Source organism: Neolamprologus multifasciatus, chromosome 15 (genome assembly GCF_963576455.1).
Source record: "Neolamprologus multifasciatus chromosome 15, fNeoMul1.2, whole genome shotgun sequence".
NCBI lineage: Eukaryota > Metazoa > Chordata > Actinopteri > Cichliformes > Cichlidae > Neolamprologus > Neolamprologus multifasciatus.
Window position 1 is genome coordinate 23,850,369 of NC_140453.1, and position 21,755 is coordinate 23,872,123.

Below are 21,755 nucleotides of genomic sequence, written 5' to 3' on the forward strand. Positions count from 1 at the left end.
GTCGATCAATGATCTTTCTGTATTCACCGATCAAAACTCTTTCCGACTTCAGCACCTTCCAAAAGGACCTCACCATCAGATTATTTTCTTCGTCTTGGCTTAAGCTGGGTTTGTGCAACAATGCAACACTGTCAATGAAAGGATTGCATCTGATTTATAAGACAAGACAAAAATGCGAGGTTTGTGATGAACAGTGTTGGGAAGGTTACTTTTAAAATGTATTCCATTACAGATTACAGAATACATGCCCCGAAATGTATTCTGTAACGTATTCCGTTACGTTACTCAATGAGAGTAACGTATTCTGAATACTTTGGATTACTTAATATATTATCATGCTGTTTACAACTACGTGAATGTACTATTGCTGTGATTTATTACTGTTACTGAAGGTCCGCGGCTCCGAACCGTAGTAAAGGGACCTCTGACTAATACGCAGGGTTCTGTGTCGGGCTCATAGCCGAAAAATAGCTTTACTTTGTTGTCTGGGTCAACTTTGCTTGCGAGAAACAAAGAGAGGCGTTGAATGGCTGCTCCAAAGGAACTTATTGTTTTTGAAGGAAAACACGAACACGGTGTACAGTCGAGTCTTAATAGCTTACCGTAATTGTCGGGCTATAAGCCGCTACTTTTTACACAAGCTTTGAACCCTGCGGCTTTTAGTCAGATGCGGCTTTTCTATGGATTGTCCATGATTTTTGTCATATCATAAGACGATTTGTTTTGTTTGTTCCGCTGTTGTACGGCACTACGTTGCCTGGCGGAAGGGCATGTGATCAGATACACAGTATCGGGGTTCAAGAGTGGTATGTTGGTCACATGTCCATCCGCCAGGCAACATAGCGCCGTACAAGCTGCCCGAAAAACAAACTTCAAAGTAGCGCTACGGGTTCAGCGGGAGGCGTGGATGATGAACGGCGATAAACTTGCGAAAAGCAAGTTATGCTCAACTCCACCGGTGGAATCTGACAGCGTGGAAAAGTGTGAAAACATCCATGATCACCAATGGATTTCGAAGGGCTGGACTGCTGCATGATGGAGAGAAGGACACCGCCACAGCCCTTCAGAGGGTGTTCGACTCTGACACTGACAACGAGGATTTCTTTGGTTTTGAAAGTGACAACAAAGGAAAGAAGCTGAGAGTGGATGACGTAGCCATCCTGAGCCTGTTCATTTCCGACACTGGGGAAGAGGACTTTGGTGGTTTCAGTGCGCAGGAAGATGGTGGTGAATGACTGACTTTTCTTCTTGTTAAAGCTGTGTCACTGCACCTGAGCCTAAAAGGTAGGCTGAATCTATGTTTCTGGTGTGCTGTAGGTTATTGTTATGTACTACATTTGTTACTCATTTATGAAGCACAGTACATGTTTCATACTTGTAATTACCGCTACTTGTACATATACCTAAAAAGTTATGCAAATATGTACCCATAACTTGTTTTTCAAAATATTAATAAAAGGGGTGTGTCTCCAAACAGCCATCTCTTTCCTGACAATTCCCCTTGTGCATAATCTCTTACGTATGATAAGTCAACATTGAAACACCTACAGCTTTTAGTCAGGTGCGGCTAATGTATGTACAAAACAGGATTTTCCCCTGATTTTAGCTTGTGCGGCTAATATTCAGGTGCGCTTTGTAGTCCGGGAAATACGGTACTTACAACTGGGCTCGTCAGGCACTCTTCTTGGCTGCAGTGGTTATTATTATATTTACATGCTTCCAGCTCCCGTTTTTGCTCGATGACAGCTCGTACTTTTCCTTTTTCTCCCTCCCTTGCTCACAGACACATTTATTTCAACAAAGTAACTGTATTCTAAATACCACCTTTTTAAACGGTAACTGTAACGGAATACAGTTACTCATATTTTGTATTTTAAATACGTAACAGCGGTACATGTATTCCGTTACTCCCCAACACTGGTGATGAAAATGGTGGTGTTTTGACACTCATTACAAGCCAAAATCATTGAATAAAACCAGCTGAGTTGCTTCAGGCATCTTATAAGATGAAGTCTTTTTACATTGTTCAAGTGGGAGGAGACCCTGGGGTGGGCCCAGGATATGCTGGAGGTATTATTTCTCTCAGCTGGCTTAGGAACAGCTTTTCCCCCCTCTGTAATAGAGCTGAAATTTTCTGGTTAGATCTGTGCACCTCTGCTGAGACTGCTTCCCTCCACAACTCTGGATAAGTGATAGTAAATGCACAGATGATAGAGAAGTACAGGTGAATCATCTGGAGATGTCGTGGGTTCCCATATGGAAAAGATATATATAAATCTTATGAAGTTTGTATCTGTCTTGTGTGAAACTTGTATGAAAAGCATACAAGAGTGAAAACAGATATAAGATCCCTTGAAAAATGTTTTGGATACTTACTAAAACAATATATGAAAGTAATGAGAAAGTGGCCACTTTCATGAGTAAATCATATAAGCCTTATATGATTCACTATATGAAGTAGGCCACATCTTATGCAAGTCTTTTTTTTTAAAGTTTTTTCTATTTCTTTTCCATATGGGTTATTCCAGCTTAATCTAGAAAATTTGCTGTAAGTTCTAGCAAAAATATATCAGTTTAAATGATAAATGCTTTTCAATGGGCTATTCATCACATTTTTCTTGTTTGATCTCAAACAACCCAAAGATTTTACTGTACTATCAACCCTGTTTAGTCCATGTGTGAGGCACATGTTTCAAAGAAAAAAACCTGAGCAGACACTGTTAATCTTACTCACGGTCTGAGTTTTGTCAATGTAACCTGGACTCCTGAAATTGGCGTACAGTTAGCTTGTGGAGTGTTTCTACCTGTACATGTGTTTGCAGGCTGTGAATGAACACCTGCCAGCCGAACCAGGAGAATGTGGGCAGACATCAACAGTGGCAGGTAATGTTGTCAGGTTCACAGCCAACTTGGCAGGAGATGAATTGGGCTCTCAATTTGCTGCCTGTTTCAAAGGTGGACTCTACTACACTCGAACACTGCACTTTTCTATCCTGCAGCTCCGAGTCTAAAGAAACACTAGCAAGCAACAGCAGAGAAACACATGTAGAAACACACAACAAGAAAATATGTTTTTGTTCTCTTAGTGAATAGAATTTAATGACCTCAATCCAAAAAAACAGATAATGGTCAACTGAACATTTAACTGGAGTGTTCAGTGGAGCAGGGGCGATTCTAGGATCAGAGCTTTGGGGGTGCTGAGCACCCAGAGAGCTGCCCAGCCAGACAAGATAAACCTGTCTCTGTCAGTCCCTGCATCCTTAAATGTTGTCCCGAGTTCTCTCTGACTGTCACTTTGGTGCATTTAAACCCCTGTTCCTCCCTGTCCTCATCGTCTGTTGTCTTCGTCTCCGTTATCAGTCATCATAATTTTACCATCTCTGTGCAAGTCTGCAAATTTCTTTATTAAATCACAAGATTCTTAAATTCATCAAATCTCTCTGTGCCTGGGTCACAAAACATGACATCACTGTTTTGTACATTTTAACACAATTTAATCCACACACTGGTGAAAGAAAAGCAAAACACTTTTGTCTGTAACAAAACCATCAAATCTGATAAAGGTTATTTAAATGCTGCAAAAGAAGAATGGATTGGAATAGAAAAAAATCCTAACCTTAATTACTGGGGGAGAATAATGAATGATGCTCATAGTGAATAAAAAGTAAACTGAGTGCATTTTTTGGACAGATATTCACTTTTAATGTGTATGTATAATATAATACAGATACATAAAAAAAACTCTCCCAAAACAGAATAAATTATTACAAAATATTAATAAAAACTATAAAAATGGAGGCAACTTTGCCTGTGGTAGAATGTATACAATGTATGAAAAAATCTTTATTGCAGATACTAATTTTACTAATTTAATAATAATAATTTTGTGTTGTAAGATTTATGACTTTCATGCTTTCATAGTGGTACTTAGGAGAGCTTGACATTTTTTATCAGGTGGTACACACTGTAAAAAGTTTGAGAAACACTGATAAGTGTATGTGTGCTTTTAGAAAACATTTAAAGCTGCAGTACAGAATCTTTGAAACAAGCTTAAAACTTTTTTAGAATATAAACAGAGCATCTGCTTCTCTTTACAGCTCCTCACTCCACCAGGGCACCGTTTGGCACTTTCTGATAGTGTGCAAATGTGATGTACGTACTGCGGCAGTCATACAGACAACTGGACGGTCCAAAAGTTGGCCTACCTATTACTGGCTGAGGTTTTAGTAGAGTTGTGGCTGAACCACATAAAAATATATCATTAATTTTAATCCATTATAATTTTATGTTGGAATGTTGTTAAAGAGGGTCAAAAATGTTTCAAACCAGTTTGTTTTGCAGATTCTGTATAGCAGCTTTAATATAGGGAGAACACAACTTCCAGATTATGTGAGTAAAATTAGTTTGTTTTTTTCTTTGTCAGTTTAACAGTTTCTGTTGTGCCTGTCACTTGTTGTGGGATTTCTCTTTAGTGTATTGTCCTTTAATGTATTGTCTTGCTTTCATGTTACCTAGTCTAGTATGGGTGGTGGGATTTCTCTTTAATGTATTGTCCTGATGAAATGCTTTCATGTCACTTAGTTTAGTATGTCTGGTTCACACCTTATTCACGCTGGGAAACAGACAGTGAGAAACTGGTGAATGTCTCCCAGGATGGGGAAGCTCACACAGGAAGGCTTGACCCCAGAGTGGGGGAGATTCACACAGATGGTAGAGAGTCTGTCTGGTTAGAGCCAAGGTGTGAACTGAAACTGTAAAAGCCTTTTGTTCTGTGACTGTATAAAAAGGACCTGAACTGTTCATTGTCAGAGACGACTTTCAGTGCCCCCTGACTGACGTCCCTCCTTATGCATGAGATAGCTGAAATAAAGGTGTTGTTACAACTCATCGTGTCTGCAGGACTTGGTAATTGAAATTTCCACAACAGTTGGCGCTGTGAGCAGGATGATCCAGTGTTCTCGCTGAAGGACGGCTCTGTGACGGCTGATCACCCCGAGGTAACAAGACGCTTCGGTCCTGCCAGCTGTTTAAAGCAAAGAGAAAGGCAGAGTTGCGGAGCCTGTGTTTCAGCGACCACCGAGATCACCTTGACGAATCGAGGGGAAACTCCTGCAGAACGGTGAGCTGTATCTACCATTTATACAAGTCACGAGAGTTTTTTGTCTGGCAAAAAAAAGGGGGAGAACGCCTGCCGACCCCGGAGTTCGAGTCTCCGGGAGAAAAACCTGGTGGTGTGAGGCCCCAGGCTTGTGTTGGGTACGGCCCATCACAAGGACATTGGCTCGAGCGCGCTGTTGGGGAGAAGCCGGCCCAGACCTGTGTTCGGTCCAAGTACGTCACAGGGACAGCAACTCGGGTACACTGTCGAAATCCATTTCCGTGTACTACAGTGCACGGAGTGGCGGTGTTCGCTCCTTGGTCCGTAGAAGGCAAGGGCCTCACGGGGGACGCCTCGTGTAGTAAAATGGGATCTAGATCCAGTAGATCGGCAGACGTTCCACCAGGCGGCCAGGGACAAAACTCAATATTTGACTGTATGGTTAAAAAATGGGGAATTGGGTGTATGAAATATGTTGTTAAGTGGAAAAAAGTAAACGGGTTTCCTGAAAAGGGATCGCTGAGTGTTAACCAGTTAAAGAAAATAGAGGAACAGTTGCGGGAGGAAGAAGCAAAATTATTGAAGAAAGGGAAAGTTAGGACTGTAGATCTGCGTAGGGTAAGCGATGAGAAGGAATGTTTGAAAATGTGGATGAGGGAAGCAGAAAGGAGAGAAAATAAAGCAGCTCTGAAAGAATTACCTAGAGAAGTGCGTGGAAGGGAGGCTGATGCAGAATCTGCCTCAGCGCCTCTTCCACCTCCGTATAACACGGAGAACAAAACATCATTTCCCTGTTCACGCACTGTCTGTGCTTCCCCAGTACAGGCTGTTTTGCAGAGCCTGAAAGCCGATGCGGACCTGGACTCCTTTCCCCCCATATCCCGCTCTGCACCACACGACTCACCGCCAGAAGATGCCAGCGCCAGTTCAGCGACTGAGGAGCGGCAAGCCCGCCAGGAGGAAGCGGAAAAAATGACACTCAGACCCAACAGAGGGCCGAGAGAGGCCCTCCAAGCGCACAGTCACACACGGAGCGCGTCGCGAGCTGGAGAGATGAAAGAGAAAACACAGGGATGGAGGAAAGAGAGAGGAAAGTGGAGAAGTAAGGACAGCCGCCATGGATATTACGTCCTGCCTTTTGCCGCGGATCAGCCTGAATATTGTCCCACTGATGACGACCGGGACGATACGGAGAGTGCAGACAGCAGCGAGGAAGTCGAAGACCTCCAGACTGTGCGGAGAATGCGGAAGTGGCGACAGGCAGGAGGAGAAGACCTGCAGCTCCCGATGGTGGAAGTGGCAGGGCCCGAGGGACCCATTTTAGTTCACAGACCCTGGACACAATCGGACATTGCTGACGCCACAAGTCATCTACCTGACCCTCTCATGTCGGGGGCAAGGTTCGGTGAGCAGCTCCTAATTTTCTGCCAAGAATATCGTCCCACAGGTCAAGAAATTAGACGCGCAGTGGCAGGCAAGCTGAAACCATGCGACCTGAGGAGAATATCACCTCACTTGCCTGATCCTACGCTGAGGATACGACACCTGACCTATGAGCATGGCGAAAACCGTGAATATTGTACTGCAGTAACCCACCTGATGGATAAGCTAAAGGAGGTTTTCCCGGATAAGGTGGACATGTTAAAGATTCAAGCTTGCAAACAAAGAAAGGAGGAATCTGTGGATGATTTCATACATCGCATGACAACTGTGTTTGAAGTTAATGGTGGAATACCCAAAGATGACATGACGGGCGCCTCCGCCTCCACATATGAGCACCATCTCTGCGGCCATATTTTCCGGGGACTGAGACCAGATGTGGCAGCCGAGGTGAGGAGTTCATATGTGGGAGGAGAAGATGAACCTCGGCTAACGGAACTGCGACGCCATGCACGCCATGCTCAGAACCACCTTGACGAAAGAAAACGCAAGAAAGAGGAAAAACAGAGCGCCGACCTCCACAACGCGGCCTTAACGCTGTACAAGACTGCAACGAACCCGCGGAGTGACTTCCATGGTAAAGGCAGCTGGCGCGACCGAGCCCGGGGAGGAAGACGTGATCGAGGACGCGATCGACAACGACGACAGTTTGGAGGAGATCCAGATACCTGTTTTCTCTGTGGTGAACATGGACATTGGAGGCGAAACTGCCCTAGATACAGCCACCCTGGGGGTGACCAGCATCAACGGCAAAGTGACCAGGGCCAGCAGTGGGTGCAGGCGGATTGAGGCCGGGGGGAAAGGACGCCAGAGTACGCTTCAGGCTGTGGTTTGCCCACCTCATCAGAGCAGGGAAGTGAAAATCACACACACATACACACACCCACTGATGTAGAAAGTGTTTTACACACAGACACACACACTTTAAGACAGCACACTTTTGAGCATGTAGAGCAGATTTCTTTGTCACCAGTTGGTACATATGTACATTTAAATACTGCGCCTTATAAACTACTGCCCTTGTATAAAATGTTAGTTTGTAATCAGGAAGTAGAATTTCTTGTAGATTCCGGGGCCACCCACTCTGTACTACGCTCAGATTACCTCTCACCCCAGCCCGTGCTGGGTGAGAGGTTCACTCATTCTGTATCAGCATCAGGAACTATACAGAGAGAAACTTTCACCGTACCCCTGTATTGTGTAGACGGACAGGGTAGAAAATTCACACACGAGTTTTTGTGTTCAGACCTGTGCCCGGTCAATTTGCTTGCAAGAGATTTGATGTGCAAACTGAAAATAAGTTTAATCTCCTGCTATAATGGCATCACAATCACGCAATCTGACTATGATTATATGATGGTGAAATATGACCCCGTGACTCCAGCTTTCGCTTACGGGTGGAAGCTGGAGGAGGGGCCGCTTGTTACAGAATTCATGCAAGCGACTCGCAACTGCATGCCTCCAGATGTCTGTTTTATGGCTCCTGGAGAGTTGAGTTGCATGTCTCACTTTTCTCTGCATGGGCCTGATGACAGTTATGAGGTAGAATGGTACAGAACCGAGAATGATTTGCTAACTGTGAAATGTATGTTTTGGAGCTCCACATTTGCTGCGCTTGCGATTTCTCTCACCGATGAGCAAAGAAACATGTTTACTATGGATGCATCCGTCCCACATGTCCCCCTGGCAAAAGCTCACAGCTGCCAGTGGGAAGACATGGGAGAATTTATGCACCGGTGCTACCGCGCTTGCGATTGGGAGACTACAGAGAATCCCACAGTACTGTTTTCTCGAGAAATGAAAGCCTACAAAAAGACCATGACACGCACAGTCCAGTGTGTCCGCTCAGTTGAGCTAGTGAACATAGCTGTCGCACACTGTCTGTTTCAAACGACACCTCCTCTAAACTCCTCACACCCCCTGCTGACAGAGGTGCCTGACGGCCTGTGGGCCTCATCTAAGTATGATGTAGGCCTGATTACAGATTGTGAGCCAGTGGTAATCACTCCAAAGTCCTCGTTTAGACCATGCCAAAGACAATATCCTCTGAAACGGGAAGCCATAGAGGGGATTACTCCTGTGTTTGAATCCCTGTTAAAGGCCGGAGTAATTATCCCATGCCCCACCTCTCCGGTTCGCACTCCATTATTCCCTGTGAAGAAAATCAGAGGACCTAATGAACCTGTTGAGTGGCGGTTTGTGCAGGACTTACAAGCTGTGAACAAGGCTGTAATCCCCAGAGCCCCTGTGGTTCCGAACCCCCACACCATTTTGGCCCAAATCCCATCTGACGCTATGTGGTTTACTGTTGCTGACCTGACTAATGCATTCTTCTCTGTTCCAGTTCACCCAGATAGCCAGTTCTGGTTTGCTTTTGAGTTCCAGGGAAAGGCTTACACATTCACTCGGTTGTGTCAAGGCTACTGTGAGTCCCCCACGATTTACAATGCCGCCTTAAGAGACTCCCTGTCAGACTTGATCCTCTCCGAAGGCACAGTGTTACTGCAATATGTCGATGATCTGCTACTGTGTGCGCCCACACAAGAGCAGTGTCTGGCAGATTCTCTCACTTTACTGACACATTTGCATCACAAGGGCCACAAAGCTAGTAAGTCAAAACTGCAGTTTTGTAAAGAGCAAGTCACATTCTTAGGGCATGTGATTTCTTACAACTCCCACCAGATTTCCTCCAAGAGGGTGGAAGCTGTAATGACCATTCCAAAACCTCTCACCAAAAAACAGATGATGTCATTCCTAGGAACCACATCATACTGCCGCAATTTCATTCCACACTACTCCTCTGTGGAAGCCCCACTCACTGCACTCATTCATGGTGCAAGTCTGTCAGCCAATGATCACATTTCTTGGACACCAGAGGCTGAAGCTGCCTTCACTTCCTTAAAACAGCTGCTGCAAACAGCGCCCGCTTTAGCGCTTCCAAACCCATCCAAACCATATACACAAATGGTGGATGAAAAGAATGGTTTCATGTCCTCTGTTCTTTTACAGCAGCATGGTGATTCACTTCGCCCGGTGGGTTATTACTCTTCCAAGCTTGACCCAGTGGCTGCAGGACTGCCTGGATGCCTACGAGCAGTAGCTGCGTGTGAGAAGGCCGTGCTCGCCTCACGTGACATTGTAGGGTACTCTCCTCTGACAGTGCAGGTACCCCATGCAGTTTCTCTCATTTTGCTGGAGCAGAAAACTTCACACCTTTCTGCAGCTCGTTGGCTCAGGTACTCTTCCATACTGCTTGACATGCCCAACATCACAGTGAAACGATGCACAACACTTAACCCAGCCACTCTTCTCCCCACGCGAGAGGATGGTGAACCACACAGCTGCACTGCTGTATTGGGTGAAACTTGTACACCTCGAATTGACTTGTTAGATGTTCCCATCGACAACTCTGACATAGTGCTATATGTAGATGGCTCCTCCTCACGTGATTCACGTGGAACTAACCGGGTAGGTTTTGCTGTGTGTTCTGATCATGCCACTCTCGTTTCAGGCTCGTTGCCCAGACACTTCTCAGCACAGACTGCAGAACTGGTGGCGCTCACAGAAGCCTGTAAACTTGCGGAGAGTCAGTCGGCCACCATCTACACCGACTCTCGCTACGCGTTCGGTGTGGTGCACGATTTTGGCGCCTTGTGGAGGCACAGAAAGTTCCTGAAATCTGATGGCAAGCCCATCCTCAATGCTAACCAGGTAGCAGCGCTGCTAGATGCCATCCTTCTGCCTGCTCGCATTGCTGTAGTGAAGTGTGCAGCACACACAGGTAAAACTGATTCTGTCTCCCAAGGAAATGCCGCCGCCGATGCAGCAGCCAAAGCAGCAGCCGAAGGAGGCCTACCCTTCCAACTGGTCTTGGCACCACTGTCCACACCCAACCTCGCTGATCTTCCTGCTGTACAGTCATTTGCCTCCCAGCCAGAGAAAACTCTCTGGCGCAAACATGGCTGCACACTGGTCGAATCTGTCTGGCGATCTCCGGACGGCCGCCCATGTCTACCTAAACACTTCTTCCCCTGGTTTCTAAAATGGACACATGGGTTAGACCATGCGTCCAAAGGGGGGATGCTACAAGCAGTAACATCGCTATGGTTCACCAAAGGGTTTTCCACAGCAGCTGAGAGGTATTGTAAAAGGTGTCTCATTTGTGCGACCAACAATGTGGGACGCCCAGTACAGGTAAACACTGCAGCACACCCCCCACCAGACATGCCTTTTGACCATCTAATGATGGACTTCATTGAATTGACACCAGCCGAGGGAAAGAAGTATTGTCTGGTAGTAGTGGACATGTTCTCTAAGTGGGTAGAAGCATTCCCCACTAAAAGTGCAGACAGCAGTGCAGTGGCAAAAGCCCTCCTGTCAGATATCATTCCCAGGTGGGGCATCCCGGAAAAAATCACAAGTGATAATGGTACTCACTTTGTGAACCAGGCATTGAAGGAAATCAGCAAGCAACTAGGTTTCAAATTGCAAACACACTGTGCATATCACCCACAATCTGGAGGTGCTGTGGAGAGAATGAACAGCTCCTTAAAATCCAAGCTGGCAAAGTGCTGTGAAGAAACTGGCCTCACATGGCCAAAAGCACTTCCCCTCGTGCTGATGTATGTGCACACGCGAGCCAGACCTCCAGCACACCTCAGCCCTTATGAGGTGTTGTATGGACGACCTGCCAGAGTGGGGGCAGAACCCCCCAAATGGACTGGCATATCCACAGAGTTGTGCAACAGCGAAATGATTGTGTACTGTCAAAATCTCTCCAGGACTCTCTCGCAGGTACACCGAGCAGTGAAAGCAGCCCTGCCCAGGCCAGCAGAAGGACCCCTGCACCCGTTCAAACCAGGGAACTGGGTGTTAGTGAAGGACTTCAGGAGGAGACACTGGAAGGCGAAGCGGTGGCTGGGCCCATTCCAAGTCCTACTGACCACACAAACAGCGGTAAAGGTTGGAGAACGAGTTACTTGGATCCACGCCAGCCACTGTAAGCTGTTTGGAGGAGAACCACCCAGAACGGAGGAGCAACTAGAAAAGACTAACGGGGCAGAATAATCCCCGCACCTCATTCAGGTAGTGGGCAGTCTACCCTCTACCTGCAACAATGCGACAAGCCAGGAAGCACCTCATCACTGGGGTAGCTCTGATGCTCTTCAGTGGGCTGATGGTTGCCCTCTGGTGGAGCCTCTGGAGAGAGCAGCAGCCAAGCACCATGCCAACATCCAAGGAGGTTCGTGCAACAGAAGGAGCAAACCACGAGATGAGAGACAAATGCCTTACTGAGTATGGCGGGTACATTGAGCTACACTATACGTATGCAACTACCCAGACTTTCAGTTTTGATCTGTGCAATGTGATAGACTGTAAAGGCTATAATGAAAGCTGGAGAGGTTATGATGTTTATTTGTGCATATTTGGACATGGCGTTCCGGGATACCAGAAGTGGTGTCCAAGTTGGAGTTTTGTGTGGTGGCACTCCAGGCCGGGGTACTGGGGAGAACAGGCAAAATCAACAGAGGGTAAGATGAAAAGTAAGAACAGTTTTTCCTTTGTTAGAGCCCAATTGGCGACTGGTACCGGCCTGAACCCATTACTGCTAACGATTAAGAACCTGAATTGGAACCCATTTTCCAGGAGACCAAACTTCCCAGGACAATGCCACGACTCCAAAGAAGACTCCTTTTATTTAATCATAGGAGTGGACCAGGCCGGTGCAGACACAATGGGCATAATAAAGATTAATCACAGTGGCACTGACAAGAGAAAGCGAGTCTCCCAAGTTGCAGCTTCCCCTATTGCAGGCTGAAGATTACACTGAGGATAGCGAAAGCGAGGATGATTGTGATGAGTGAAATTATTTTCCTGACACTGTAAGAATGATGCATATTGTGAAACCTTTTGAGTGTGCAATATGGCTGATGTAATTAACAGAATGTTAGGAAGAGAAATCCTTGGTACTAGTGATTGAGATACAATCAAGAGGGTGGGAACTGTTGTGGGATTTCTCTTTAGTGTATTGTCCTTTAATGTATTGTCTTGCTTTCATGTTACCTAGTCTAGTATGGGTGGTGGGATTTCTCTTTAATGTATTGTCCTGATGAAATGCTTTCATGTCACTTAGTTTAGTATGTCTGGTTCACACCTTATTCACGCTGGGAAACAGACAGTGAGAAACTGGTGAATGTCTCCCAGGATGGGGAAGCTCACACAGGAAGGCTTGACCCCAGAGTGGGGGAGATTCACACAGATGGTAGAGAGTCTGTCTGGTTAGAGCCAAGGTGTGAACTGAAACTGTAAAAGCCTTTTGTTCTGTGACTGTATAAAAAGGACCTGAACTGTTCATTGTCAGAGACGACTTTCAGTGCCCCCTGACTGACGTCCCTCCTTATGCATGAGATAGCTGAAATAAAGGTGTTGTTACAACTCATCGTGTCTGCAGGACTTGGTAATTGAAATTTCCACAACACACTGTTCCCGGTCTGTTTTCTTACCTGGTTCTTCCTGATCTTGTACTTTCTCCTCACATTCCCCTCTTTCCTCTCTCCCTCTTCGGACTGACAATCATACACAAATAGATTGTATTCAATTAGATGAAAAATTACATTAATATGAAAAAAATTATAATAAGATCACTAATAAAAAAGTCCACTCTCAGTCTACTTTCAACCATAAGGCAAATAACCAAACCACATGAACATCTAATAAAAGATATAAATATTGAAACACTGATCCAACATTATTCTTGATTGATGGATCATTTGATTTTACACTTTTACCTGAATGTGGCTCCTTTTTTTGAAAAAACTTCCTTATATCCATTATGAACCTGGCTGTCTCTCTGTACACACACGAGGAGATATAAGGTTAGTGGGCATTCAGTCAGTTAGCTAGTTAGTATCCATTTCAAACAGGACAGTGGTAACAACAGCAGGCTGCGGACAATTTAAAGTTTTTGATTTTAAATAGGCTGTATACATTTCAATGGGAGCAACAGGACGGTCAAATGTCGCTGAATTTTACTACAGAGCAGGACGGATTGTAGGGTAGCAAACATCGTCGGAAAACACGTTTTCAACACTGAGGGTTACCGGGTGTAATGTTTTTCAGCTAAAAAGAAACATGGTGTGACTCCTACCTTACTATATAAAGAGTAACTGAAGGTTAAATGCAGCTAACATGTCCTGTTTTAAGCCAGACACTTACACCTCCGCTCTGCTGCGTCTCAGCCACCATCGCTCTGGCAGCAAGAGCGCTAGAGTCAGAGTAGGGGAGAGCTGGAACAAACCATTTTGGGATGGGGGGGTTATCTATACTTTTGTTGTTAAAATGTTACGTCTCATACAAGTACAGTACTGTATGCTTTTTATATTTTTAGTAGTGTGTCACCTGAACAGAAAATATTGTCAAAAAAAGTAAGAAATCTTTGGGGGTGCTTTGATTCATTTTGGGGGTGCTTAAGCACCCCCAAAAATGGGCTAAAATCGCCCCTGCAGTGGAGTGAGTGATCATGGCAGCGATTAACATGGATCAGAAAGATCCAACACTTTCAATTAATAAGTAATTAAATCAGTTTAATAAAGAATATCAAGCAAGTACATTTTTTGTGTTGTGCACTTTAACTTTGCTTCTAGCTGTTTGCAATTAATCAAAAACTGTCACCCTGCAGTCCTGCGTACATTCTCTGCACATCCTTTTGTCCCTCTCACCCTGCTGCTCATGCAGATGTCAATAAAGTTGTGGTTGTGTTGCTTTAGCATCTAGTTAACTATACTGAAGAGGTGCAAGTGTAACAGAGTAACTTTTTTCTAGTGTGGCACTACTTTCCGAGTTTCAAACAGCTCAGTAACAGCACAATTTATCAGCAAGCAATTTATTTCTAGCGAGAAAGGGGAAAGAAATGTGTGAAAAACCCACCCCAGAGAAAAAGACATATGAAAGAGAAGATGAGAAAGACATGCAAGAGATTACTTTCAGAGGTGAAGACTGCCCAGCAAATTACATTTGATAAATCAGATAGTTATAGCTAACGTCCAGATTTTTGTAGATCCAAGGCGTGCTGCAGTTATATAGTCAGTTACTGCTACTCACTTTATTATAGTATGGTGGTAAACCTGGCTGCTGTTAGGTTAGAGCAAGTGCAACAAAGTCTAAAGTGGTAATGCTAGTGTCATTCACCAGGTACAAACATGCAGGCTGATTTGTGTAATACCTGCTCATCTTAAGTTCAGTTGACTAAGTCCAGAAAGAGCAGTAAAACTCAGAAAAGTACCAGCAAACCAGGCCATCTGATCATCCTCTACACAAAGATAACAAATCCACATTTCTAAGAGATTTCCCCCCAAAGATTCAACACGACACTGGAACTCAGGGTTCTTCTACTGGCCAAATTCCACTTTAACCACTGGGTAGCAACTTGTCAGTCACAAGGTACTAATGCCTTAAGGCAGAGGTTCCCAAAGTGTGGGACCTGCCCCCTTAGGGGGGGGCACAGAGCCATTGCAGTTGGGGAGGGGGGGTAAAAAAAAAGAATGCTTGGACACTGCTAGCATAATGGACAGGTTTTTGATGGGGCTCCCACACAAACGCAAAGCAGGAGATGAAGCATCACAAAATATTTTTCCAAACCAACTTCCTTCCAGGCCAAGACTAGAAAATATGGTGAAGCATGTCTTCCCTTTGGCTTCACCTGCACAAGACTTACACTTGTTGTAATGACTAACTACAGATCTGGCCCACACAATGTGCTTACACATGGCCAACATACTGCAAAGAATTACGGCCCTTTAGTGGCCCAGACCTGGTTTGCCAGAGGTGGCCCACACATGGGCCAGCACAAGGCCAGTTGCAGACACACTGGTGGTCCTGTGCTGGCCCATGTGTGGATTACCTCTGGCAAACCAGGTCTGGGCCACCAAAGGGCTGTCATTCTTTGCGGTATGTGGGCCATCTGTAAGTGGTGTGCAGCCACGGGCCAGTTGTAGACACACTGCTGGCTCAGAACAGTTTCAGCTGTGGCCCCAGATGTCAGCCTAATGTGTACCTTAATCAAGCCATGTAATAACAACATGTGCCGGAACATGCAAAACAGTGCAAAAGTAACATGACGAAACTCTGTTCAGACAGTGAATGGACTGATTCTTATATAGCGCTTTTCTAGTCTCCTGGATTACTCAAAGTGCTCTATACAACATGCCACATTCTCCCAATCACACACTTTCTCTTAACTGAGTGCTTCCATACTACATTCATACGCCTTCACACTCTTGACATGTAGACTGGAGCAGCCAGGGATCAAACCACTAACCTTCCAATCAGTAGGTTACCTGCTCTACTGCCTGAGCTACAGCCACCCACTGGGAATGATGAGTAAACCGTTACTAGGTTTTGGATAAAGTGTACACTCACAAACCTGTCAAACCTCCATTTGAAACCTTGTCTACCATAGTATTGCAACATGGCATTTGGGTCTTCTAACTAAAATAGGAAAATAGAAACATAAATAGGAACATAAAGAGTGCCATCATTGCCAGACCTGGCCCACATCTGGTTGGCATACACCCTGCCCTGACACCACTCAGTCAGAAGTGCCAGCTTGATGCCAGATCCGGGCTAGACCTGTTTTCTATGAGCCTGGGCTACATAACCCAAACCACAGTCGAGCCAGATATGGCATGCCATCGCATAAACAGTGCCATCATTGCCAGACCTGGCCCACATCTGGATGACATACGTCTTATCATGCCAGAAGTCAGCCAGAAGTCTTTGGTGTTTCCACCACGCTACACAGACATCATGCTTTAGTAAGTTATGGTTGAAATTACCGACTGAGATCATCATCATGAAAGTGTTTAATGAAGTCCCACATCAAGGGAGATGCTCAGGTTTTCAGACTTCTATGAGATGTGCAAGTTTAAGGTGCTTTAGCACGGGCTTCATACACATCTGTAAATATGGACTTTGCCGATCAGTGGGCGAGACCACGGTAGCAAGCCATCTTTTAAGTCTTAATTGAGTGTGCTTGCAAACTCTACAGACATTAAAAAAAACAACTAGAAAGAAACAATGAATACAAAGAGTTGCAAAGGTTACTACAAAGACAAAGAACACAATCTACGAGGAGATGACAGAGATAAAGAGATGCAAAACCTCTTCCATGCAAAGTAAAACAACTGCAATGACCTATTTTAGGTTTTGATTTTTTTTTCTTTGGGGGAACAACTTGTTCTTTTGCTTTTTCCTTTACGTTGCCACCCATGCATGTTGCTCTTTAAAACACACTTGCTACTTTAAAGGGTCTGTTCACTTTGAGGTTCATTATCCAATAAGATGAGGTCTTGGTTATGGTCTGGAAAACATCATCTAGGATTCCTGGTTAAAAGTTTCCAATAACAAATGTTACAGATTTGTCTCACTCAGACTTACATACAACTATCTCTGACTGGTTTGAGAAGAAGTGATATCATGTGGAATAGTTTATGTTATTTCAGGCTAAAATGGCTCTTGTGAAAGTTTATTATAGCTTTATTTTGTTTTGATGATATAGATTGAGTCCATCAGTTTGTGTGAAAAATATACCTCGAAAGCAAGTAGTAGGTGGTATTTGTAGACTTGTGTAACAGTTTATCTGAAGTCAGGTAGCAAAGCAGAGTATTCTGACCTCAGATCCCAGGGTGTTTCCGGGCCAGGCTCAATGTATGATGTCCCCAGTGGGTAAAATAACAATACTGCTTATTACACACTGGTTAATTCACCAGTGAGAGCAAGCTCTTCGATCAAAATTATGTTTTGAATGCTAAAATATGAATGTTGTCGTCATCCGTGAATTAAAATTTAATTGTTTTACTAAAAAAAGCAATAAAAAAATAATAAATCACTAATTATTGTTATTCATTTACATTTCTGAACAGAACATTCAGTTTTAGTTGATTGAATGTTACACATGATTAATTCCAGTGTGCCGGAGCAGACTGAAATATAAAAACATTAATTCAGGTTATTTTCTTAATAAATAACAAAATCATTTTTTGTTTTAAACACGTTTGACAGATTTCTAAAATATGTCAGCATTCTTGTTTTTATGAGAGGTGGTCTAATAAATGTGTTAAGCACTGTACAAAGTCCATGCAAAGAGGCAAACTGACTCTGACAGTTTGCTTCTTCCTACCGGCTGATGTGAAGCTGCAGTCATTTTATTGACAGCTGGAGAAATATGATTCAACTTCACTTCAAGTCCTCAAAATGTTTCTGTATCTTAATTCCAGCTGTTGGTTGTACTTCAACTTGTCCTGCAAATATTCATGTTTTTCCGACACGAGTGAGTAACACAGGGTGAAGCCTTGCTTTATGTTTCGTGTGGACACACAGGGAAGCCGAGGCCAGACGTCCAGTGGAGAAAACTAATTTTGGCCATTTGCATTTGCGACCTTACTCTTTCAGTCATCACCCAGATCTCCTGACCGTAGGGTGGGGCGGGGATGTGGATCAGCTGGCTGACTAGCAGTTTCACCTTCTGGTTGAGCTCTCTCTTCACCACAGCAGTTTGGTACACTGCCTTCATCACCGCTGATGTCACACCAGTCCACCAAAAGCTTCACCTTTTCATCACCTGTGAATAAGTTAGTTTTTAGCGATCGTGGCTCAAGAGTTGGGAGTTCGCCTTGTAATCGGAAGGTTGCCGGTTCGAGCCCCGGCTTGGACAGTCTCGGTTGTTGTGTCCTTGGGCAAGACACTTCGCCTGTTGCCTACTGGTGGTGGTCAGAGGGCCCGGTGGCGCCAGTGTCCGGCAGCCTCGCCTCTGTTAGTGCGCCCCAGGGTGGCTGTGGCTACAATGTAGCTTGCCATCACCAGTGTGTGAATGGGTGGATGACTGGATGTGTAAAGCACTTTGGGGTCCTTAGGGACTAGTAAAGCGCTATACAAATACAGGCCATTTACCAACATAATGCCAAATCACAATGGTAATAATTAAACATTACTTATTTTGCTTGACTAAATGGTAAAATTCCAGAAAGATTGTTGAATTCTTGTAAAATAGGTGAGATGTTTATACTTATATGAAGTTGTATGTTTGAAGACTAGATGAGACATTAAAAAATATTATCCAGGATACTTAAAGTTTTATTATTAACCTCTTAAGCCCCAAGCCTACCTGATCTCCTGCTTTTTGCCCCCATATCAGGGGGCGTTGGGGCTTAAGAGGTTAAAGCATGTCAAAGCACCAACCGGTTAAGACCATATGACAGTGAAGCCGCTCAATACAAGTCAAAACTTCAAGTTAGTACTCCATGTTGAAATAATCTTAAAATGATCCATTAATGCTGTTGGATACTATTTCTTTTCTCATTTGCCTCTAAAAAATAGATTTTGTGCCCACGCTGGCCTGCTGACGCGTTGCATAACCATCTTAGTTAAAGTAGCTATGAGCCAGCTCATCTGGCATATCAAATACCAAATCATCTGGCACTGGGCTGAGGGAGGACCGACAATACGACAGAGACAATAAGTGAAGTTGTTGAAAAGTTTTGGAGGTTGGTCAGACTGGATAAAGAGGGGGGAAAAATAGCCTCCAGGGACAGTCTGGGAAGAAAAAGGTGGAAGAAATAAAGCCTCAGCTGTTTCAGAGAGCTGAGCTGAGCTGTGCTGGTGAATTCACAGCGGAGGTCTGTCTGCTCGCTGGAAAAAAAAGAAAACTCAGGAAGAATTCAGGAAGGAAGAGGTTGTACATGTGAGGATTGAGATTTTGCGGTTTTGCCTTGTTTCTTGTGACACTGGCATTACCGCAGTCTGTCTTTAGAAACAAATGTTTTTATTTTAACCAATACTGATTCCCAGCTCTTCTTCCGCACATGAGTAAAATATTTAGTGTTCCTTGGTTTGCTTTCTGAATACCCAATCAGATAAAAAGGTTGTGCTGTACCAGAGTCGCCCACTGAGCTTTCGTAAAATAAGAACCCGGGGGGATGAGACCTGTTCCAATTCTTTATTGCTAGGACTACCTTCAGCTAGAGCGTTTCATTGGAGTCCAGTCACCAAATAATTGATTATTATAAATATACATACTTCTTCTAATACATATTGTTCTTAAATTGTATGTGTATTTACAGTACTGTGTAAAACTTTTCGGCAGGTGTGAAAAAATGCTGTAAACAAAGAGTGCTTTCATTAATAGAAATGATTGTTTATTGGCCCCACAAGTATTCTGCAGCAGGACAACGACCCCAAACATACAGCCAAAGTCATTAAAAACTATCTTCAGCGTAAAGAAGAACAAGAACTACTGGAAGTGATGGTATGGCCTCCACAGAGCCCTGATCTCAACATCATTGAGTGTGTCTAGGATTACATGAAGAGAGAAGGATGTGAGGAAGCCGACATCCACAGAAGATCTGTGGTTAGTTCTCCAAGATGTTTGGAACAACCACCAGTCGAGTTCCTTCAAAAACCGTGTGCAAGTGTTCCTACAAGAAGGCAAAGGGTGGTCACACCAAATATTCATTTGATTTAGATTTCTCTTTTGTTCATTCACTGAATTTTGTTGATTGCTGGAAAATTTGGAAAGCATTCTCTGTTTACACCATTTTTTCCTCACCTGCCTAAAACTTTTGCACAGTACTATATATCTTTACTAGCTTGTACTTGGTTGATTACTACAGGTAGGCTCGGATTCAGTCTTCCTGCTCAGTCCCAGCCTCTCTCTGGAGTTTAGAGTTGACCATTAGTGTAAAAAGTTGTTTCTCAGTGTTTGACCTGGCGATTAGTTCACAGTGAACCCTAGACCCTAAGTCCCTCTCGCTCTCACTGTGGAGAGCAGTAAGTGACAGTTGGTGCATGGTCACTGTTGGGTCAGCTGGTCACCCCTAAAAAGCACTTACATTTGATGGCTGCGCTCTTCTCACATGGAGTTGGAGTTCTGACAGCTGGTTCTCTTTTTATTGTGTATAAGATGTAACTCCTCTGACCATAGTGGCAATAAAACATGAAAGAAGCTTTAATGAATATTTAAGCAAACTGAAAACAAACATCTGAACAATATTTTCCTGCTTTTTCTTGTAGACATCATTCTTCAAACTAACAATAAATTAAACAGAATAAAAACACGCAGCGAATGAAAGACATTCCAGAGAAGTGTCGGCATGTGTTTGGAGAACTTATTTCTGTCATGGCTGCTGAATCTAATGTTAATATAAGTCGTGCCATTACAGGATGTAACGCCACCACAGTTGGACAAATGAAGCGTCTGTAACGTACATACGCACTGAATTGTTCCTCTTCATGCGGACGCCGTGTTTCACCTCCCAGGCCTCTCCAAGCGCTTTGCCGCTCATTTGTTATGAATTAACAGAACAAAGGCAGATTAATGTCGGCAGTGACAGCTGAACCGCAGAGAAGAAGCTTCCACAGATGGCGATTGGTGTATGACATTTGTCCGCAGCTTTCATGTTGATGCCACAAACAGTCTGAACATTTTCATTAGAACCTGTTTCATCCTTTCAGACTCACGTTGGCTGATTTTATTCTCAGCTGCAGCGCAGAGCCGCCACTCAATCGTGTCTCGTCTCTTCAGACAGAGTTGCAGTTTAACATCAGTCTTTGATCTTTTATCAGCTTTGCTTACCTGCTTAATTTTGCATAACAAGGGTTAGGGGTTAGCAGGCCTCACCTGGCCATGACTCTTTAGTGAATTGTCTGATTACTCCTGAGCCTCTGAAAACAGGAGACTATGCTAAGCTAACAGTTTTGTTCAACTAGATACTCACGGACCTGACTGCTGTGGAGACTTTAAAACTGAAAAACAGTTTTACTCTCGTCAGCAAACTTTAAAGTTCAGCAAAAATGTTTCAACATCTGTCTTAGAGAATTTGGGTGAGTTTATTCAGCGATTTGGCTTTTTTTCCCCTCCAATATGGACAAAATCTAAATCTCGACACAGACTTCTGCAGCCTGCGTGAATCCCAGCAGCTGTCAGTTACGTAACATCTGTCAAACTGTCGTGCTCGCATGGAGGAAAACAGTCTGGACCTCAAACTGTCATTTAAAGAAAACAGTTTGGTTATCCCTCAGCAGCTTGCTGATGTTGTGCCGGAGCAGATGCTGGGAATTCTGGGACGTCTGTTTGGCAGCTTTGCTCCCAGAGCCGCAGACCAGTGACGCAGTCGCATTTTCATCCTGACAACCGAGAGAAACATTTGTTAGTCAGGGGAAAAGG

General features: G+C 44.2%; 1 protein-coding gene across 1 annotated transcript; it reads left to right on the forward strand.

Moving 5' to 3' along the window:
• Nucleotides 1–7,567: 7,567 nt before the first annotated feature.
• On the forward strand, nt 7,568–10,702 carry LOC146502135 (uncharacterized). The gene is made up of 2 exons (XM_085133496.1): nt 7,568–10,249; nt 10,344–10,702. The coding sequence occupies exons 1-2, from the start codon at nt 7,568–7,570 to the stop codon at nt 10,578–10,580; spliced, it is 2,919 nt and encodes a 972-aa protein (XP_084989622.1). The 3' UTR covers nt 10,581–10,702.
• Nucleotides 10,703–21,755: the final 11,053 nt, after the last annotated feature.

Coding starts and splice junctions, on each gene's coding strand:
- LOC146502135 (XM_085133496.1), top strand. CDS start 7,568: ATGTTAGTTTGTAATCAGGAAGTAGAATTTCTTGTAGATTCCGGGGCC. Junction 10,250..10,343: donor CCATCCTCAATGCTAACCAG/GTAGCAGCGCTG, acceptor CTGTCTCCCAAG/GAAATGCCGCCGCCGATGCA.